The 18,720-nt window shown below is 35.7% G+C and overlaps 1 protein-coding gene across 1 annotated transcript in view; it reads right to left on the bottom strand.

The window, feature by feature from the left end:
- Window positions 1-2,474: 2,474 nt before the first annotated feature.
- The window catches only part of MEI4 (meiotic double-stranded break formation protein 4), a 129,083-nt gene continuing 112,837 nt past the window's right edge, over window positions 2,475-18,720 (bottom strand). Inside the window, exon 4 of the mRNA XM_045542268.1 lies at window positions 2,475-2,744. Coding sequence (XP_045398224.1) covers window positions 2,475-2,744 — 270 coding nt within the window. The remainder of the gene's footprint in view (window positions 2,745-18,720) is intronic.

Genomic DNA, 18,720 nt, shown 5'->3' with positions numbered 1-18,720 from the left:
TTTTGTGAACTTAGGCAAGTTGTTTAACATTATTTTGCCTGAGTTACTCATCTCTAAACCAGATATACAGGTAACAATCATACTTATTTCATAGGGTCGTTAGAAGAATCAAATGAGTTAATATATGTAAAATGCTTAGATGAGTTCCTGGGTATTTTTATTATATGTATATACATAATATTTATAATATTTATTTTTATTATATAAATGTATTATATACTTTATTTTACATTTATCATATATGTTAATATATATTAAATACTGTATTAGTGTTAGCAATTATCATTTTTATTAATTTCTTCATTTTAAAAATCATTCTATGGTCCTCTTTATATATTCAGTTTCAATGCTGCTCCATTTCTACTGCCTCTATTATTCTTATTCTCAAACCTTAATTCTAAAGTTAGACATTAACCAAATCTTAATGACTACCACATTCTTAAATATTGTAATTATAGTTTAAACCATTCATTAATTAATTCTTTCAACACTTTATTGAAACAGAAACAAATGTCTCATTTTATTTTCTTTTTCACCAGCAGATTTAGACCTCAATACTAAATTTAATGCACAGTTAACTCTGATACAAATTGAAATACAGGATAATAAAAGGTTAGGTATCATATACTTGACACAGAAGTGAAGCGTTGACATAAAAATAATACCAAACAGAAATAAAATGTTTCTCCATTTTGTGCATTAACAATGATCCCAACATCTCATGTCTCCTATAATGAACAAATGTCCTAGGCTAAATTTCAGACCTTGAGGCCTTAAAGACTACTGGATTTAAGAAATTTTTTGCAGTTACAAAAGCTTTTCAGCTGATCATTATATTGGTGAGCTGCAGTGGGAAAAGGGCCATTGCTGATGCTTGTATATTTAGAAACTTTGTTTAATTCTTACAGAAGTGAAAAGATGAAGGTGTAGTCATCAAACTGAAGTGATCTGCACAAACCTTTGGAGGTGTTCACAGGAATCAAACATTAGTAAAATCCCTCCTATTCCAGGATCTGGAATATCCTTCTTGTATTCAACTGGTACTTGTGGTGGAGTAAATTATTGGCCCCGATTGATTCTCCACTTGTATCTATGCCCTCTGCTGTGTAACCTGGCAAGTTCTCCCCCTCAAGGTGAACTGTACTTCCCTGTCTGCTTTCTTTGGGCTTGACCATTTGATGTACTTTGGCCAATGTATGTGGGTAGAAATGACAGTGTGACATTTCTCAGCCTAGCCTTTTCATCTTGCTCAACTGTAGTCACCATCAGAACTTCCCTGAGTAGGTGCTTCCCCCTCAATTTGGGTCCCATAATAAGCCCATGTGGAAGGGAACAAAGCCTGACTTATAGCAAAGAAAGAGCCTAGTCCAGTGGATTTGCAACCCGAACAGAGTCCAGCAGAGTCTAGTCCAGATCACCTGATTCTCAAGTGACTTGCAGATATCTGAAAAATATTTATTTCTATATGCTACTGGGATTTATGGTTATTTGTTACATAGCAATAGTTGACTGATATACATTGAGTTTCAGGATTATTGAAAAGGCTTTATCTTTTCAAGAAAGCAAGAAATAACTTCAAAAATAATTGTGGCTGATAATTTTATATACATTATAGATAGAAAAAGCAAGTTTTTAAAAAAAATTCTAATGGCATTTAGGAATGCTAATTAACTTGTGAAACAATATCATAGATAATAAAGCTTATTTGCATTTGGTGTGTGTTAAATTGTACTATAGGAAAGTATATAATGTGCACTCTTTAAGCTTCTTGGTTATTTTAATAATTGAAATTAAGTCAATGAAATTGTGTAACCAGAAAATTCAACTAATACTTTTATTATCTATAGAGTGTATTTCTGGATGGATATTAGAATTTATAAAAGTATCCCTAATGACTTAATTATGTATGATTTAACTACATTTTAACAATCATAGGACTACTATAACATATTTAATCAATAGAATCAAAAGGAAAATTTGTTGAAAAAACAGACCATATTAAAAAGGACTTGACAAATGTATTCATTATATGAAAGTAAAGGCCATTAGGTTTCCAAATGTTAAAAACTTTTCTTCTGAGTTCCCTCTAAAATTACAATGATGGAAGTGCAACTTTGTAACCAAAAAGTTTTTAAAACTGTATTTATAACCACTTATTTTCAACACTTTGTGTTGATAAAGGACCAAAACTTTAAGATTGGAACTAGTATCTATCCCATGGAAATCTTTCACAATTTAAATATCTCTTTTTCAGAGAATAAAATATAGTTACATAGGAGGGCATTCTCAACTGAAACTGGCTGATTTTTAGTATAGAAATGTGACACAATATTTTATGCACATTTAAGACTAAAAATTGAAATGATGATTATGTTTAGAGATCAATTTAAAAATCATTTAAAATATTCTTGAAAATCTAAGTACAAGATCTTCATATATTCAATTTTAGTATGCTTCCAATATTTGGTAAATTGCTAAGGAACTGAATTATTTTTAACAGTTTCTATCTCTGATGAGTTCAAGAGAATGCCTAGTCTCCATAAATAAAAAGTAAATAAAGGAAATGCATCAGAAAGTTGGAAAATAGTTTCATCATGCTTCTGAAGAAATTTCTTGATTTCTTGGTCATCATGCCCTATACTTGCAGTGTTGCCTTCTTCAGTTTCCTTTTGAAGAAGCTGCTCCAGAACCCAGAACAGGAAGAAAATATTTTCATAGCGTGTCACATCGTAACTGGCTGCCTCCTGCAAATAAACAACAAATTCCGTTTTAAAAAACTGGGGGATATTAGCTCAGAAAAATGTCAAAGAGATTAAATTTTCATACGAAATGGAAATATTTATTAACTACTTTGTCTTCCTGTCCCTTTGATTTGTGCTTGGGGTGTAGAACAAAGCATATTTCCCTTTTTTAAAACTTTACAATCTTGTTGAATGACTTTTCTTTCTTGATCATTTAAACTCCAGATAATTTCTCTGCATTCTTGCTATAATTCGTTACTCAGATGAATCTGAGAATACTTGGTAAAGAGTCTTACCATATACCAATGTTGAGTGCTGAATTCAATCTTTTGCCAAAGGTTTTCAATGAATGATACTCCTGCCAGTGATAATCTTTGGGGGCAGGATCTTAGAAGCCATGTTTGGATGTAAAACAGTCTTAGAACATGTAGAGTTATGATCTGTAAGTGACCAGATGTGATCCCACCGTAAATATTCCTGACACCAGTCAGGGAGGAGGAGTGCTGATTCACATATATGGTCATGAGGAGAAATGTAGAAATGTGCCTTGCAGAACTTATTATTCGGCCTGTATGGTCAAATGTGAGCCAAGTCAAAGAATGGCTATGGCAAGCATAACATGAGAGAATAGAAGAATCAGTGTAAAAATATGTGGAAGCCCTATGAGGTAAGCAGAACATTTATCACCACTTTACAGGCAAGGAAACTGAGCTTCTGTGAAGTAGGCTAATTAGAACTCAAGTCTCCAGATCCTAATCAGGGGCTTTTTTCTTATACATTTTGTTCCAGTTCATTAAAAAAGCATTACCATATTACCACTGGGGGAAAAAAGAGAAAGAAAGGGGTAGGAAGCATTTACCAAATCTATCCACTGTAACAATACATAAATGAAAGAACACTTTTTTAAGAGCCCAGAGGAATATATTCTTTAAAAAGGTAACCCAATAAGCAGAGTCCAGTATTTACAGGCATATGTTGTTTTCCTGTGCTCTGCTTTACTGTCCTTCTCAGATACTGCAATTTCTATGAATTGAAGGTTGGTAGCAACTCTGCATCAAACTAGTCCATCAGTGCCCTTTTTCCAACAGTATGTGCTCCCTTTGTGTCTCTGAATCAATATATTGGGAATTCTTGCAATATTTTGAATGTTTTCACAATTATTGTTATGGTGATCTGTGATCTTTAATGTTACTATTATAATCGTTTCGGGGAAACAAACCACACCCACATATAACAGCAAACTTCAATAAATGCAATGTGTGTTCTGACTGCTCCACTGACCAGACATTTTTCATCTCTCTCCTCTGGCTTCCTTATTCCTTGAGACAAAACAATATTGAAATTAGGCCAGTTAATAACCCTACATGTCTCTTGCTTTAAACCAAAAGCTAGAAACAATTAACCTTAGTGAGGAAGGCATGTCAAAAGCTGTGATAGGCTGAAAGGAAGACCTCTTGTGCCAAACAGCCAAGTGGTAAATGCAAAGGAAAAGTTCTTGAAGGAAATTAAAAGTGCTACTCCAGTGAACACATCATTGATAAGAAAGAAAAACAGCCTTATTGCTAATATGGGGACAGTTTTATTGGTCTGGATAGAAGATCAAACCAGCCACAACATTCCCTTAAGTCAAAGGCTAACCCAGAGCAAGGCCCTAACGCTCTTCAATTTTATGAAGGCTGAGAGAGATGAAGAAGTTGCAGAAGTCTGAGGATAGAAGAGGCTGCTTCATGAGGTATAAGGGAAAGAAGCCATTTTCAAAACATAAAAGTGCAAGGTGAAGCATGAAGTGCTAAGGTAGCAGCTGCATCAAGTCATCCGGAGATCTAGCTAAGATAATGGCTAAACGTGGCTACACTAAACAACAATTTTCAATGTAGAAGAAACACACTTCTTTGGGAAACAGATGTCCTCTAGGACTTTCATAAGTAGAGGGAAGAAGTCAGTGCCTGGCTTCAAAGGATAGGCTGACTCTTTTGCTGGGGCTAGTGCAGCTGGTGACTAAGTGGAAGCCAATGCTCATTTACCTTTCCAAATACTGTATGTCACTTAAGTATTGCTAAATCTACTATCAATGGAACAACAAAGCCTGGATGACAGCAAATCTGTTTACAGCATGGTTTACTGAATATTTTAAACCGTCTGTTGAGAAACAGTGCTCACAAAAAGATTCCTTTCAAAAGATTACTGCTCTTTGACAATGCACGGGATGACCCAGGAGCTCTGGTGGAGATGTACAAAGAGATTAATGCTTTTTCCATGCCTGCCAACACAGCAGTCATTCTGCAGCCCATGGATCACGGGGTAATTTTGACTTTCAAGTCATCATTTAAGGAATACATTTTGTAAGGCTATAGCTGTTCTAGGTAGGGGTTCCTCTGATGGATCTGGGCAAAGCAAATTGAAAGCATTCTGGAAAGGATTCACCATTCTAGATGCCATTAAGAACATTTATGAGAGGAGTTCAAAATAAACACTAAAACAGGAGTTTACAATAAGTTGATTCAAACTCTCATGGATGACTTTGAGGGCTTTAAGACTTTAGTGGAACAAGTAACTTCAGGTAGGGTGGAGATAGCAAGAGAACTAGAAGTGGAGCCTCAAGATGTGAGTAAATTGCAATCTCATGATAACACTTGAATGGATGAGCAAAGGAAGTGGTTTCTTAAGACACAATCTATTCCTTGTGAAGATGTTATAAACGTTATTGAAAACACAGAATTCAGAATGTAAAGCAGCAGCGGGGGTTTGAGAGGATTGACTCCAATTTTGAAAGACGTTCTCCTGGGGGTAAGGTGATAACAAACATTGCCTGCTACAGAGAAATTTTTAGTGAAAGGAAGACTCAATGGATGCAGCAAACTTCACTGTTGTCTTGTTTTAAGAAATTGCCACAGTCACCCCAACCTTCACCTACCACCACCTTGATCCATCAGCAGCTATCAACATCAGGACAAAATCCTCTATCGGCAAAACAATTATAACTCCTTGAAGGCTCAAATAATCATTAGCATTTTTTAGCAATAAGGAAATTTTTAATTAATACTATTTTTTAGACACTACTACTGCATACTTAATGAACTATAGTACAGCATAAACACAATTTTATATATTCTGGGAAACAATAATTTGTGTGACTCACTTTACTGTGACATTTGCTTTATTACAGTGGACTGGAATGGAACCTGCATTATCTCTGAGGTATGCCTTTACAGATAACTGAATACAAACAAATATTTTCCTTGAAGTCTTGTAATAAGACCTCCTTCTCTGAGACAACACTGCACATGCTCCCCCCAAGAAGCAGCCACTATCTTTTTGCTGTGAAAACTGAGCCACCACCTTTCCAACCCTACATGTACCCTGACTCCCAAACCTTGGCCACCCCGCAACTGTCCACATTCCAGGTGCAGGCACTACATCCACCCATGTCTCAGACACTGGACACAGTGAACTAGTTCATGCTCCGGGTTCTGGAGTCATGGTCTCTCTTGAGCATGCCCTGCTCTGATTCTGGAGTCATAGAAACTCTGAGCATGCCCCTGTTCCCATTCTTCGTTTTCCAACTGTTTCACAATCACCTGTGCCTTCATACTATTACCAACACAGTAGTGTGTGCACTTGTGCCCTGAGATCCAGTGCCATTACTGCTCCAGACCCCAGAGCTGCAGTCCTGTCCTGAAGACCTGTTCTTCAGGCCTCTGCTCTGTGCTTGATTCACTCAGCAGATACTGGTGCCACTGCCAGCATGAAAGGGCTCACAAGCTGAACCCAGTGCCACAAGGGACTGTTGTAGACACAACTTCCCACAGTAGGAAAAAAGAGAAGACTGAGAGGACCTCAGCAGCTATTACAACTAAACCCCTCAACCCTTGCTATAATTGTGAACATCCACAGTGTTTGCTGCTAAGGATCCCTGCAATCTTCATCAACTCTAATGTCAGCTGTACAGAGACTAGACAGCTTCACTGGTTCTAGAACCTCTGCATCCCACATAGCAAGCACCTTTGTGCACCCTCCTCCACAGGAGATGGTCTTTCTACACCAAAATTAGCTTCTAAAGTCTGGAAGAGGGAGGTGACTGCTCCACCAAATGCATAGACATCAATGGAAAGCAACAAGAGACACAAAAAGTCTAGAAGACATAGCACCTTAACACAATTTTTCAATAGCTTATCCCAAAGAAATGGAGATATATGAACTGCCTGAGAAAAATTCAAAATAGCTATTTTAAGAAAGCTCAGCAAACTTTATCAAATACAGAGAAATAATCATCAAAATCAGGAAAATAAATGAACTGACAAATTTAACAGATTATAATCATTAAAAAAACTTAGATTTGAAAAATACAATGAATGTAATAAAAAATGCAATCGATATTGTCAACAGCAGAATTTATCAAGTAGAGAAAAGGAATCTGTGACCTTGAAGACAGGCTATTTGAAAATACACAGCCAAAAAGGAATTAAAAAAAAGAATGAAAAGAATTAAAAGAAATCTTACAGGATTTTTGGGACACCATCAAAGAGCAAATATTCTAATTATAATGTTCAAAGGAGGAAAAGAGATATATAAAGGAACAGAAAGATTATTTTTAAAAATAATAGCTAAACACTTCCCCAGTCTAGGGAAAGATATAAATGTCCACACACATAAAAATCAAAGGTCTCCAATCACATTCAATCCAAACAAGAATTATAGTCAAACTGTCAAAAAATCAAAGTCAAAGAAAAGATCATGAGAGCAGCAAGAAAATATAAGCATATCACACATAAGGGGTTTTCAGTAAAGTTAGTGGTGGAATCTTCAGCAGAATCCTTACAAGCCAGAGTAGAGAGAGATGATATATACAAAATACTGAAGAAAAACAAAAACCAGAAAAACCTGCCAACTAAGAATACTTTATCTGGTGAAGCTTTCCTTCAGAAATGAAGGAGAGATAAACACTTTCCCAGACAACCAGAAGCTGAGATAGCTCACTACCACCAGAACTGTCTCACAAAAACTGCTAAAGGGAATTCAAGTTGACAAGAAAGGATGCTATTTAATAATATAAAAATATGAAACTTTAAAACTTATAGGTGAAAGTATTAATAAGTACAAAGTCAAATTCACACTATAAAGGTGGCGTTTAAATCACTTAAATCTTTAGTATGATGTTTAAAAGACAAAGCTATTAATAATAGCTAAAATAATTTGTTAAGGGACACACAATATAGTTTTTTTGAGAAATCTCCCTAATGTTTTCCATGGTGGTTGTACCAATTTACATTCTCTTAAACAGTTTACAAGACTTTGTTTTTTTCCACATTTTTTTGTCTTTTTAATAATAGCCATTCTAACTGTGGTGAAATGAGATGTTATGGTTTTGATTTGCATTTCACTGATGATTAGTGATGTTGAACATTTTTTTATATACTTTTTGGCCACTTGTATGTCTTCTTTTGAGAAATGTCCGTTCATGTCCTTTGCTCACTTTTTAATGGGACTATTGATCTTTTTTACAGTTGAGTCCCTTGTATATTCAGCATATTAGTCCCTGTTCAGATGAATAGTTTGCAAATATTTTCTTCCATTCCACAGATTTTCTCTTCACTGTATTGTTTCCTTTGCTGTGCAGAAACTTTTTAGTTTACTGTAATCCCATTTATCTATTTTTTGTTGTTGTTGTATGTGTTTTTGAGGTCTTAAGCCATTAAGTTTTTGCCTAGACCAACGTCCTGAAGTGTTTTCCTTAAGTTTTATTCTAGCAATTTTATAGTTTGAAGTCTTACAGTTGAGTTGTTAATCCACTTTGTGTTGATTTTTGTGTGTGGTGAGAGAGAGGTCCAGTTTCATTCTTCTGCATATGGATATCCAATATTCCCAGCCCCATTTATTGAAAATTTCTAATTCATCATAATTTTCATGTATAACATAATTTCTTAAACTGTAAAGGATTCACCAGTTGTAACTATCACAGAACAAAGGAAAGTTCTCCCTCCTGATATAGGCCAGAGCATCCTGGCCAATTTCAAGGAAAGGGTGTACAACACGTGTTATATCCTTTCCCTCTCCCCATAACCTGCATGTTGGGCCCATACTGAGGGAGTATAAGGCTCTGTGCACAATGAAGTTAATTAAACAAGATTTCCTATAGATGAATTGTGAGCCAGGGAAGAAAAAACATGAAGGAAATGTATTAGTGAGTCATCTTATGATCCAAGTGTCAGGCAAAGAAGAATAAAAGACTCAATGAGTATTAATACATTTTGCTTTATACAGATAATGGCATGGTTATGTGCCTACAATGTTGAATCCAGATTAGTTCTAAGGGGCTTATGGCTAATTTGTAGGGTCATTTAGATAAAAAGTTATAAACTATTAAAACTATTAACATTTGAGATCTTGATATTTTGGCTTACTTTCTATGGGAAATAGTTCAACAATTATGCAAAGTTGTGTATATAAAGAGATTCATAAAAGGAATACATAATATATGAGAAACATTTTTAAAAATCTATTTTTCATAAGACTTGCTTAAAAATAATTTTCTCATTAACCTATTTTACCTACTTTTCACAAATCTATTACTTGAGGCTGAATTTTATATAACAAGGTAATAGCAAAATGAGTAAACAAAAAATATGGCCTACCAGTTGAACAGAAGTTTGTACAAGAATCATAAAAGGGAGAGCATCATTTGTATTTATGAGAAAAATATGGACTGATTCTCTCAACAAGGACATATGTGGCAGAAGCCCTATTGCTTGAGTTCTCTGAGAAGCAGAATATTACTAAGCAAGGTTCTTTGTAAGGAATGCCGTCAATTTAGCATATATTCATTGTTTATTAAATCCCAGCTCAGTCAAGTTTAATAGCTATGTGATCTGGGAAAGTTATTTAACCTCTCTAAACCTCATTTTCCTCACCTACAACTTGGAAATAACAATAACTCCTTCATTGGGTTGCAGGGGGGATTAAATTAGATTACATATTTAAACCACAGGACAGGAGCATAAATTTTTGAATAAGCGCTATTTATACCTGTTATCATCATTATTGTCATGTTTTTACCCAAAGTGAAAAAACAGAGTCCCAGCCATTAAGGCACTTTGCACCTAGAGGAAAGCTAGTAGTAGTATTCAAGTACCATACTGAGGTCAATAAGTGGAACCATTTCAAGCTTTTTGTGAATTGTTCACCTAGAGATGTGTAAAGAACCTGAGAATGCATCGATATTTACTTTCTCCTATCAAGAAAGTCCTTCATAGACAGTAAAGTTAGTAAAGAATTTCATTTTGCATATAAGGGTAGTACTAAGGAATCTAAATAAGAGGTGAATATTTTAAAGCCTTTCTGATATTAGAAGGGCCTGAAGAGAGTGTAAGTGTGGGTTGAACACAGAGTATTATATGAACTGGAAAAAAGGTCCATTCAGCCCAGCCCCTACCGCCAGCCCCCTAACAAAACATACTTAAACAGCTAGCTTGATTTTTCTTTTTTTAAACATTATATTCTCTGATTATCTGACTAATGTGAGATGGATAAACTTGTTTAAGACTATTCTAGAGTCAAGTTGATAAAAAATTAGTTTCTAATCTCTTAGTAATGTGCCCTTTTGGTGCCTAACACAATAACACAAACGATTAAATCCCAAATACTTTAAAAATTTATATTTGCACATTTCTCTGGGGAAACATCTTGTGGTTTGACTCCCATTTATCACTTTCTAGGTCACTGGATTGAGCAGATTGGTGGATATGGTAAGATAGATGCCACATTGATGTTAACGCTCAGATCTCTTCACATGGACAGTTCCTAACACATGGACATTGCATTTCTCTGTTCTCACAGAGGTCTCCTGAGTCACCTTGAAAGAGCTGTACCCTGCAGCCCCATTGCTTTTTCAGCATCTGTGCCCTTCATTACGGGGCTATCGACCTTACTCAAAGGAATTTTCCTCTATTTATACAATTATTATAACAATAGTGTAAGCCTGGAAATATTTTTCAAGTATGTCTGAGAAGCAAATAGATCATTTACTATTCTGAACTTCCATCATCATAGTCGTTCTTGACAAAACAATACAAATCAGATAATACGTTTATTAATGTAAGAGTATTAAGTAAAAGAACAGGGCTCAGTGACTAGAGTAAAAGTAGCTAAATTCTCTAGGGACTAAGTCAGGGATACTTGGCACTTTAGTACTTCTGTCTAATACTTAATATTAAAGTATTAATACTTTAATACTGTCTGCCTGCCTTGCTCTCTTCTCTCACAGACATTTATGGGGTACCCTCATGTGCCTACCCCTCTGGTAGGTGCTGGGGATACACAGATGAATAGGATAGGATCTCTACCTATAAGAGCTCCTAGTATGTACCTAGGGAGACAAAGAAAATAAATAATGGCATTGCACAGTACATGCTGTAAGAATCATAAAGGAACTCTAAAGGGAATAAAGTCATAGGGTAGAGAGGACTCTAAAGAACAAGAAATGAACTGAGCCATGAATGATAATCCTGCATGCTCCATTCTGCCTAGATGGCAGAATTCTTCAGGAGACATGACTTGAAAATTGTCAGCAAAGGCAAAACATTTGCTTGGCTACGCTCACTGGAGTATGTCTCTGCTTGGTGAGAATGCATTGGGGCTGGATAGAGCAGAGAACTTAAAGAGGTAGTAGAGACAGGTGTCACCAATCTCTGAAACAACTCACTCAGCATAATCCTTATACCTCAGCCTTCTAGAAGACAAAGGAACCAGACTAGACTGACTTGTATAATCAGTTTTATTCGTTAACAAAGTCTTAAGAGTCTGTTTGGTTTCATGAGGACTATAGTCACTTAAAGGTACACTTATCTCTCTGAAAGAAGACACAGACAGACAAGAGGAAGCACAAAAGCAGCATCCACGAGAGAGAATGCACTATTTCACTAAGCCAGTAATTAAGACAGAACTTGAAAAAAAGCAATAAAAACTGGTGAAATATATGCTACATATTAGAAACAGAGATCCATATAGCCATTATTGATAAGAAACAAATGTTTAAATAGCCAGTGAGGGTAAAATCAACATGAAACAGTCTTTTTTAGGACTCTAAATAAAGATTATGCAGAACAGTGTCAAAACCTGACCAACCAGGCAAAAGGCAGGAGGCAGATTTGTTGGAGTAACATCAATGACTGCCCAGCCAGGCAAATGCCACAGGCTGAAATCATTTCCTAGGGGCTGCTTAGCTAAGCTTTGAAAATTTGCCAGTGAGCAGGAAATGTATATTTTTTAAAGCCCATAATAAATGACAAGCCGATTGGCCCACAAGTGACCAAATCCTTTCCAACAACTTTGTTTAGAAACTGAAAGCAAAATTTCATTGGTCTCAGATAATCTACCAATTACCTTCCAAACACCAGCTGAACAGGGTAGGATTCACAGAAATTAAAAGATAGCACATTTGTCCCCTTTTTTCTTATTTTCAATATGTATCATCATAAATTCAATGAAATTAGTTTGTCAGAACATGACATCAAAGACTAAGTGAACTGTACAACACATGGAAAGGTTAGAAAACACAAAGAAGAAAAAAGCTGTATGTGATCATATGAACAATCATGTTTTGTTTTTTAACACAACTGACCACCATACTCTCCTTTTTGTTAATCAGGGTTTTTTTTTTATATATAATTGACATAGATGTTGTATTAATTTTGGTAAATTACTTTTAAAAGCAGGGAAATGTCATAATATTAAAAATTATCTTTGCATAAAGAAACAGTAATCATACTTCAAGTATGAGATACTGTTTACCATTTCAAATGCTTTGTTACCTTCTATCTAGAAGATCTTTATTAAAATATATACCATTTAGTAAGTGTGCTTTTCACTGTATTCCATTAAATACTTCTCTACACTTAACTGTAATTTTGTTGCCTGAAGATACCCAAGAGAAATTTTAAAAAGAAAGTCCATATGTAATATAAAAAGCTTAGGGGAAGGCACTAGACTTGAAACTATGAGATAGTTTTTCTAATTTAACTATTTTTATTATTTTCATGTTGAGAAATTGTTGGGGAAATTTATCTGTAACAAAAAATCCAAGTGGACCCAGAAAAAGCTTTCCTGTGTTAACAGATGGTAATATTTACTACCTGATGACAAATTTAAAAAAAAAAAAAAAGGGTGTAGAACTAGAGAAGAACTTATGTCCACTGATACTTCTGTTAGTGTTCTCCTCCAAATAACATTTCCTCAGGAGCTAATGCCAAGCAATGCTGAGATGGAAATTACACAACAGTGAATAAGAACTGTGATTATACATATGGAAATAATCACAATATAATGTGATGTACATTGTGACAGGGTTATGTCCAAAGTGTTATTGAAGTAGCATTGCTGCTGAATGAGTAAGATAGTAAAGAAACATGAAGTCAGCACTCAGCAAATAATCTCAATAAAGAATTCTAAATGCTACTTTTGTGGAAAATTAAACTAGCAAAAGCTTATAAGCAAAACTAAACACATTCTGGGAAATTCATGTATTAACTTAAATGCAGTGAAAATAATGCAAATAAGAGAACAACTTAGGGTGCATATATTAATACACATGTTAAAAATGTGCTTCTCAGGGGCTTCAAGATGGCTGACTAGAGGCACTGGACACTCATCTCCTCTACAAAGAAGGACCAAAACAGCAAGGAGATAATCACATGTCAAGTAGAATATCTAAAAGAGAACATTGGAATTCAGCAGGGAAGTGACAGGGAATCTCTGAGGCATAAAAAGAGAAAAGAAGTAGTTAGCCTGGCCAGGATCAGCTTGGAGCTAAAAGGAACTCCTCACTGTCAGGAAAAGGTAAGTGAGAGATCCCCAGTGGACCGTGTTCCCACCAGGGACTCCTACAATCTTAGCCATGGAAGAGTCCCTCGGCCTTTGCAGACCCTGAGACTAGTAAAAGGAGCTTCCTGGAGTCCATGTGACAGAATTGTAACAGAGACTTTTTGCACTGGGTTCCACATATCCTCTGAGACCCAAGCAGCTGCATCATAGAGCCATTTTGAGAGCCTAGCCCCCACTGGAGTACATCCTGCTCCGGGGCACACTACCTGCTATATCTCCATATCCCTGAAATCCTGCTGACGTCCCCCAGCTTTCACCCAAAGTGATGCAGCATTGTGACAATGGCTGGCCCCAGTGCAGCAACTGGGTTGCTAGTACTCTAGTCCACGCAGTGATCTACACCCTGGGAAACATGTCATGCAGTGCACTAGAAAGGCTTCTCCCCGGACAATGGGAGCCCAGGTGTGTGCTTCCCGGAGTCTGAGAGCTACCTGCCTGGAGCTGATGATACAGCAACCCCACCCCCTCTAACAACAGGGCTGCTGCATACCTGCAAGCAACTTTACAGGGTCTGGGAAGAGGCCTGTATTACCAACCACCACCAATCCAGGGCCTGAGTACACCAGCCAGGGGCCTGGAAATAAACCCTCCCTACCCACCACAGATGGTGCCTGCATGCACCACTGGGGGGCCTGAAGAGACGACTAACCCACACAGAGCTTCTTCCAGTGGCACCTGTGCATATCATTCATTCAACAGCCTGGAGATTGACATGCCCCACCCACCACTGGTGGCACCCACCAATGAGGACCCTGAGAAAAGGCTACTGTCACTACCATTGGCACTGCCATATGCACACTATCTTTGGGCTAAAGATTGGCCTGCACAGCCTGCCACAACCACACACAGCACTAGACAGCCCGAGGACCTGCCTGTCCACCCAGCCCACAACTGCTACTGCTAACACTCAAGAAAGACACAGGCCCAAGGAATAACTTGTCCAGATTTGCTACCACCAGTGTTGGCATACACTGCCTGGAGGCCTGAGAACTGACAAGCTTGGCCCACTTCTGCCACCACTGGTGCCTGGGGACCAGCCTTCCTGGTGTCCCCATCCCCAACAAAGCCTCACCACAGCTTCAACTAGCAAACACAACATAAGCCACTGAGGAACTCACAGACAGGACTAATGCTTAATTACAGCTGAAGAAATCATACGGAGTCTGTATCACTGTGCCCACCCAGAATGAAAGCCAAAGCACCCTACCTGACCAAAAATATAGATACATTTATAGGAAAAAGTCTTTCCCTATGAAAGCTAATCCATAAAACTGTAAGAAGTGACTATTGTAATAGATGCACAGATATCAACATAAGGACACAAAAAACATGTAAAAGCAAGGAAACATGACATCTCCAAAGGAACACAGCAATTCTCCCAACAAGAAGGAAATCTATGAAATGCATGAAAAAGAATTCAAAATAATGATATTAAAACTTCATGAGACACAAGAGAACACCAACAAACAATAACAAGTGAGGAAAACAATTCATGATCTGAATGAGAAATTCCACAGAGACAGATATCATTAAAAAAAATCAAAACAAGAATCCTAGAGCTGAAGAATTCAATAAGTGAAATAAAATAATAAGAGTTTCAACAGTAGAGTAGAACAAACAGAAGAAAGAATTTCTCAACCTGACGATAGGTCTTTTGAAATAACTGTCAGAAAAAAAAAAAAAGAAAAAATGAAAAAGAATGGAGAAAGCATATATGACATATGAGACAACAGAAAGTGACCAAATATATGAATATTAGGTAGTCAAGAAGGTAAAGATGGGCAAAGTCATATAAAAATATTTAACAAAATAATAGGTGAAAACTTCCTAAATCTTATAAGAGATATAGACATCTAGATACAGAAAGATCAAAGACTCTCAAAGAGATTCAACCCCAAAAATTCTTCTCCAAGTCACATGATAGTCAAACTGTTGAAACTCAAAGACAAAGAGAGAATTCTAAAAACAGTGAGGAAAAAGTGTCAAATCACATGCAAGAGAATCCTTAGTAGACAAACAGCAGGTGTCTCAACAGAAACCTTACAGGCCAGGAGAGAATGGGATGACATATTCAAAGCACTGAGTGAAAAAAAAGTTCCACCCAATAATACAACACCCAGGAAAGCAATCCTTCAAATATGAAGGAGAAATGAAGTTTTTCTTAGACAAGAAAAATCTCAGGGAATTCATTGTCATTAGACTGGCTCTACAATAAATGTTTAAGGAAGTCCTTTATTTGGAAATAAAAAGACAATTATCTACCATTATGAAAACACAAAAATATGAAACTCAGGGTAGAGCAGATCAGCAAATGAGAAAGAAAAGGAATCAAGTGTTGCCACTAGAGAAAACCAGTAGACAGCAATGGTAAACAATAAGAGAGAAGGAAAGGAACAAAGGATATACAAAAGAATCAGAAAACAAAATAATTAATACAATGACAGGAGTAAGCACTCATCTATAATAACCTCAAGTGTAAACAGATTAAATTCTCAACAGACACAGACACATACACACACAAACACAGGCTGAAAGGATAAAAACAAACATGACCCAACTATATGCTTCCTACAAGAAATTTGCTACACCTGTAAAGATGTGTGTGTGTGTGTGTGTGTGTGTGTGTGTATATATATATATATATATATATATATATATACACGTATACCAAGGGAAGTGATGAAAGGAAATAATCCATGAAATGGAAACCAGAAGCAAGCAAGAGTAGCCATACTTATATAAGACAAAATAGACTTTAAGTCAAAGACTGTAAAAGGAAACAAAGAAAGTCATGATAATGATAAACGGATCAATTCATCAAGAGGATAGAATTGTAAATCTATATGCACTAAACACTGGAGCACCCAGGTATATAAGGAACATATAAATAGATGTAAAGGGAGAAATAGAAAATAATAATGATAGTTAAAGACTTAAACATGTCACTTTCAGCATTACACAGATCATTTAGATATAAATCAACAAAGAAAAATTAAACTTAATCTGCATTATAGATCAAATGGACTGAACAGACATTTACAGAAAATTTTATCTAACAATCAAAGACACACATTCTTCTCATGAGCATATGGAATATTCTCCAGCATAGTCCATTTTTTACGACACACAACAAGTCTCAACAAATTTAAAAAAATAGATTTCATATCTAGTATCTTCTCAGATGACAATGGAATGAAACTAGAAAGCAGTAAGAGTACTATTGGAAATATTAAAAAATATATGGAAATTAAACAACATGCCCTGAATAACCACAGATTCAATGAAGAAATTAAGAAAAAATTTTTAAAAGTTACTAAAACAAAATGAAAACACAACATACCATGAGAATGGCTTTTATTCAAAAAGTCCCAAAACTACAGATACTGGTGAGAATGCAGAGAGAAAGGTACACTTCTATCTACACTGTTTGTGGGAATCCAAAGTACTAGTACGTCTATGGAAATTAGTATGGAGATACTTCAAAGAACTAAAAGTAGATCTACCATTTGATTCAGCAATCCCACTACTAGGTATTTGCCCAAAGGGAAAAAAAAATCATTTTATGAAAAGGGCACTAGCACTCAAATGTTTATAGCAGCACAATTCACAACTGCAAAGATGTGGAAACGATTCAAGTGCCCATCAATACATGAGTGGATTAATAAAATGTGGTATATGTATACCATGGAACACTACTCAGCCACAAAAAAAGTTGTGATCTAGTATCTTTTGTAACAACCTGGATGGAACTGGAGACCATTCTTCTTAGTGAAGTATGACAAGAATGGAAAAACAAACACCACATGTACTCAATACTAAATTGAAACTAATTGATCAACACTTATATGCACATATATGAAAGGAAAACTCAAGGGAAATCAAGTAAGTGGTATCGGGAGGAGAGGATGCATAAATTCACACCTAACGGGTACAATGCACACTATCTGGGTGAAGGGTACACTTACAACTTTGACTCAAATTATATAAAAGCAAATTTTGTAACCAAATGTGTGTACCCCTGTAATATTCTTAAATAAAATTTAAAAAAAAAGAAATACTAGGACCAGTTCTTCTCAAACTATTCCAGAAAAGTAAAGAAAAAGGAATTCTTCCTTACTCATTTATGAAGGCAGTATTACTCTGATACCAAAATCAGATAAGGAGAAACTAAAAACAAGAAACTACAGGCTAATATTCCTGGTGAATATAATTTCAAAAATCCTCAACAAAATACTAGTAAACCAGCAACAAAACAAAACAAACAAACAAAAAACCCTAACAACCCATCAAAAAGTTAATAAACCATGATCAGGTGCAATTTACCCCAGGGATACAAGGATGGTTTAATATACACAAATGAATAAATGTGATGCATCACATCAACAGAATGAGGGAAAATAAAACATACGATCAACTCAAAAGATGTAGAAAAAGCATTAAAAAATATTCAGCATCTTTCTGATAAAAATTCTCAGCAAAGTAGGCATAGTAGGAAAATATGGAAAAAGATAGCATGCTTGCATTCACCACTCTTATTCAACATAGTACTGAAAGTCCTGGCCAGAGCAATGAGGCAAGAGAAAGAAATAAAAGGTATTCAAACTGAAAAAGAGAATGTCAATTTTTCCCCTATTACAGGCAACATGATCTTCTGTCTATAAAAACCTAAAGATTCCACCAAAAACTCTTAGATCTGATAAACAAATTCAATAAAGTTGCAAGATATGAAGTCAACATAGAAAAATCCTTAGCATTTTTATATACTGATAATGAATTATTTGAGAAAGAAATCAAGAAAGCAATATCCCATGTATGATAGCTTCTTAAATATTAAATACCAAGGTATAAATTTAACCAAAGATGTGAAAGATCTCTAGAAGGAAAGCTACAAAACATTGATGAAAAAAACTGAAAAGGACACAAATGGAAAGATATTCCATATTCATAGATTAGAAGAATTAATATTGTTAAAATGACCATATTACCCAAAGTAATTTACAGATACAATGAATTCAAATGATATTCTTCACAAAACTGAGAAAACAATCCTAAAATTTGTATAAAACTATAAACCATAACCCAAATAGGCAAAATAATCCTGAGC

The sequence above is a fragment of the Lemur catta genome, chromosome 2 (assembly GCF_020740605.2).
Source record: "Lemur catta isolate mLemCat1 chromosome 2, mLemCat1.pri, whole genome shotgun sequence".
NCBI classification, from domain to species: Eukaryota; Metazoa; Chordata; class Mammalia; order Primates; family Lemuridae; genus Lemur; species Lemur catta.
The sequence above is the reverse complement of the archived record's forward strand: the minus strand, read 5'-3'. Positions and strand labels throughout refer to the sequence as shown.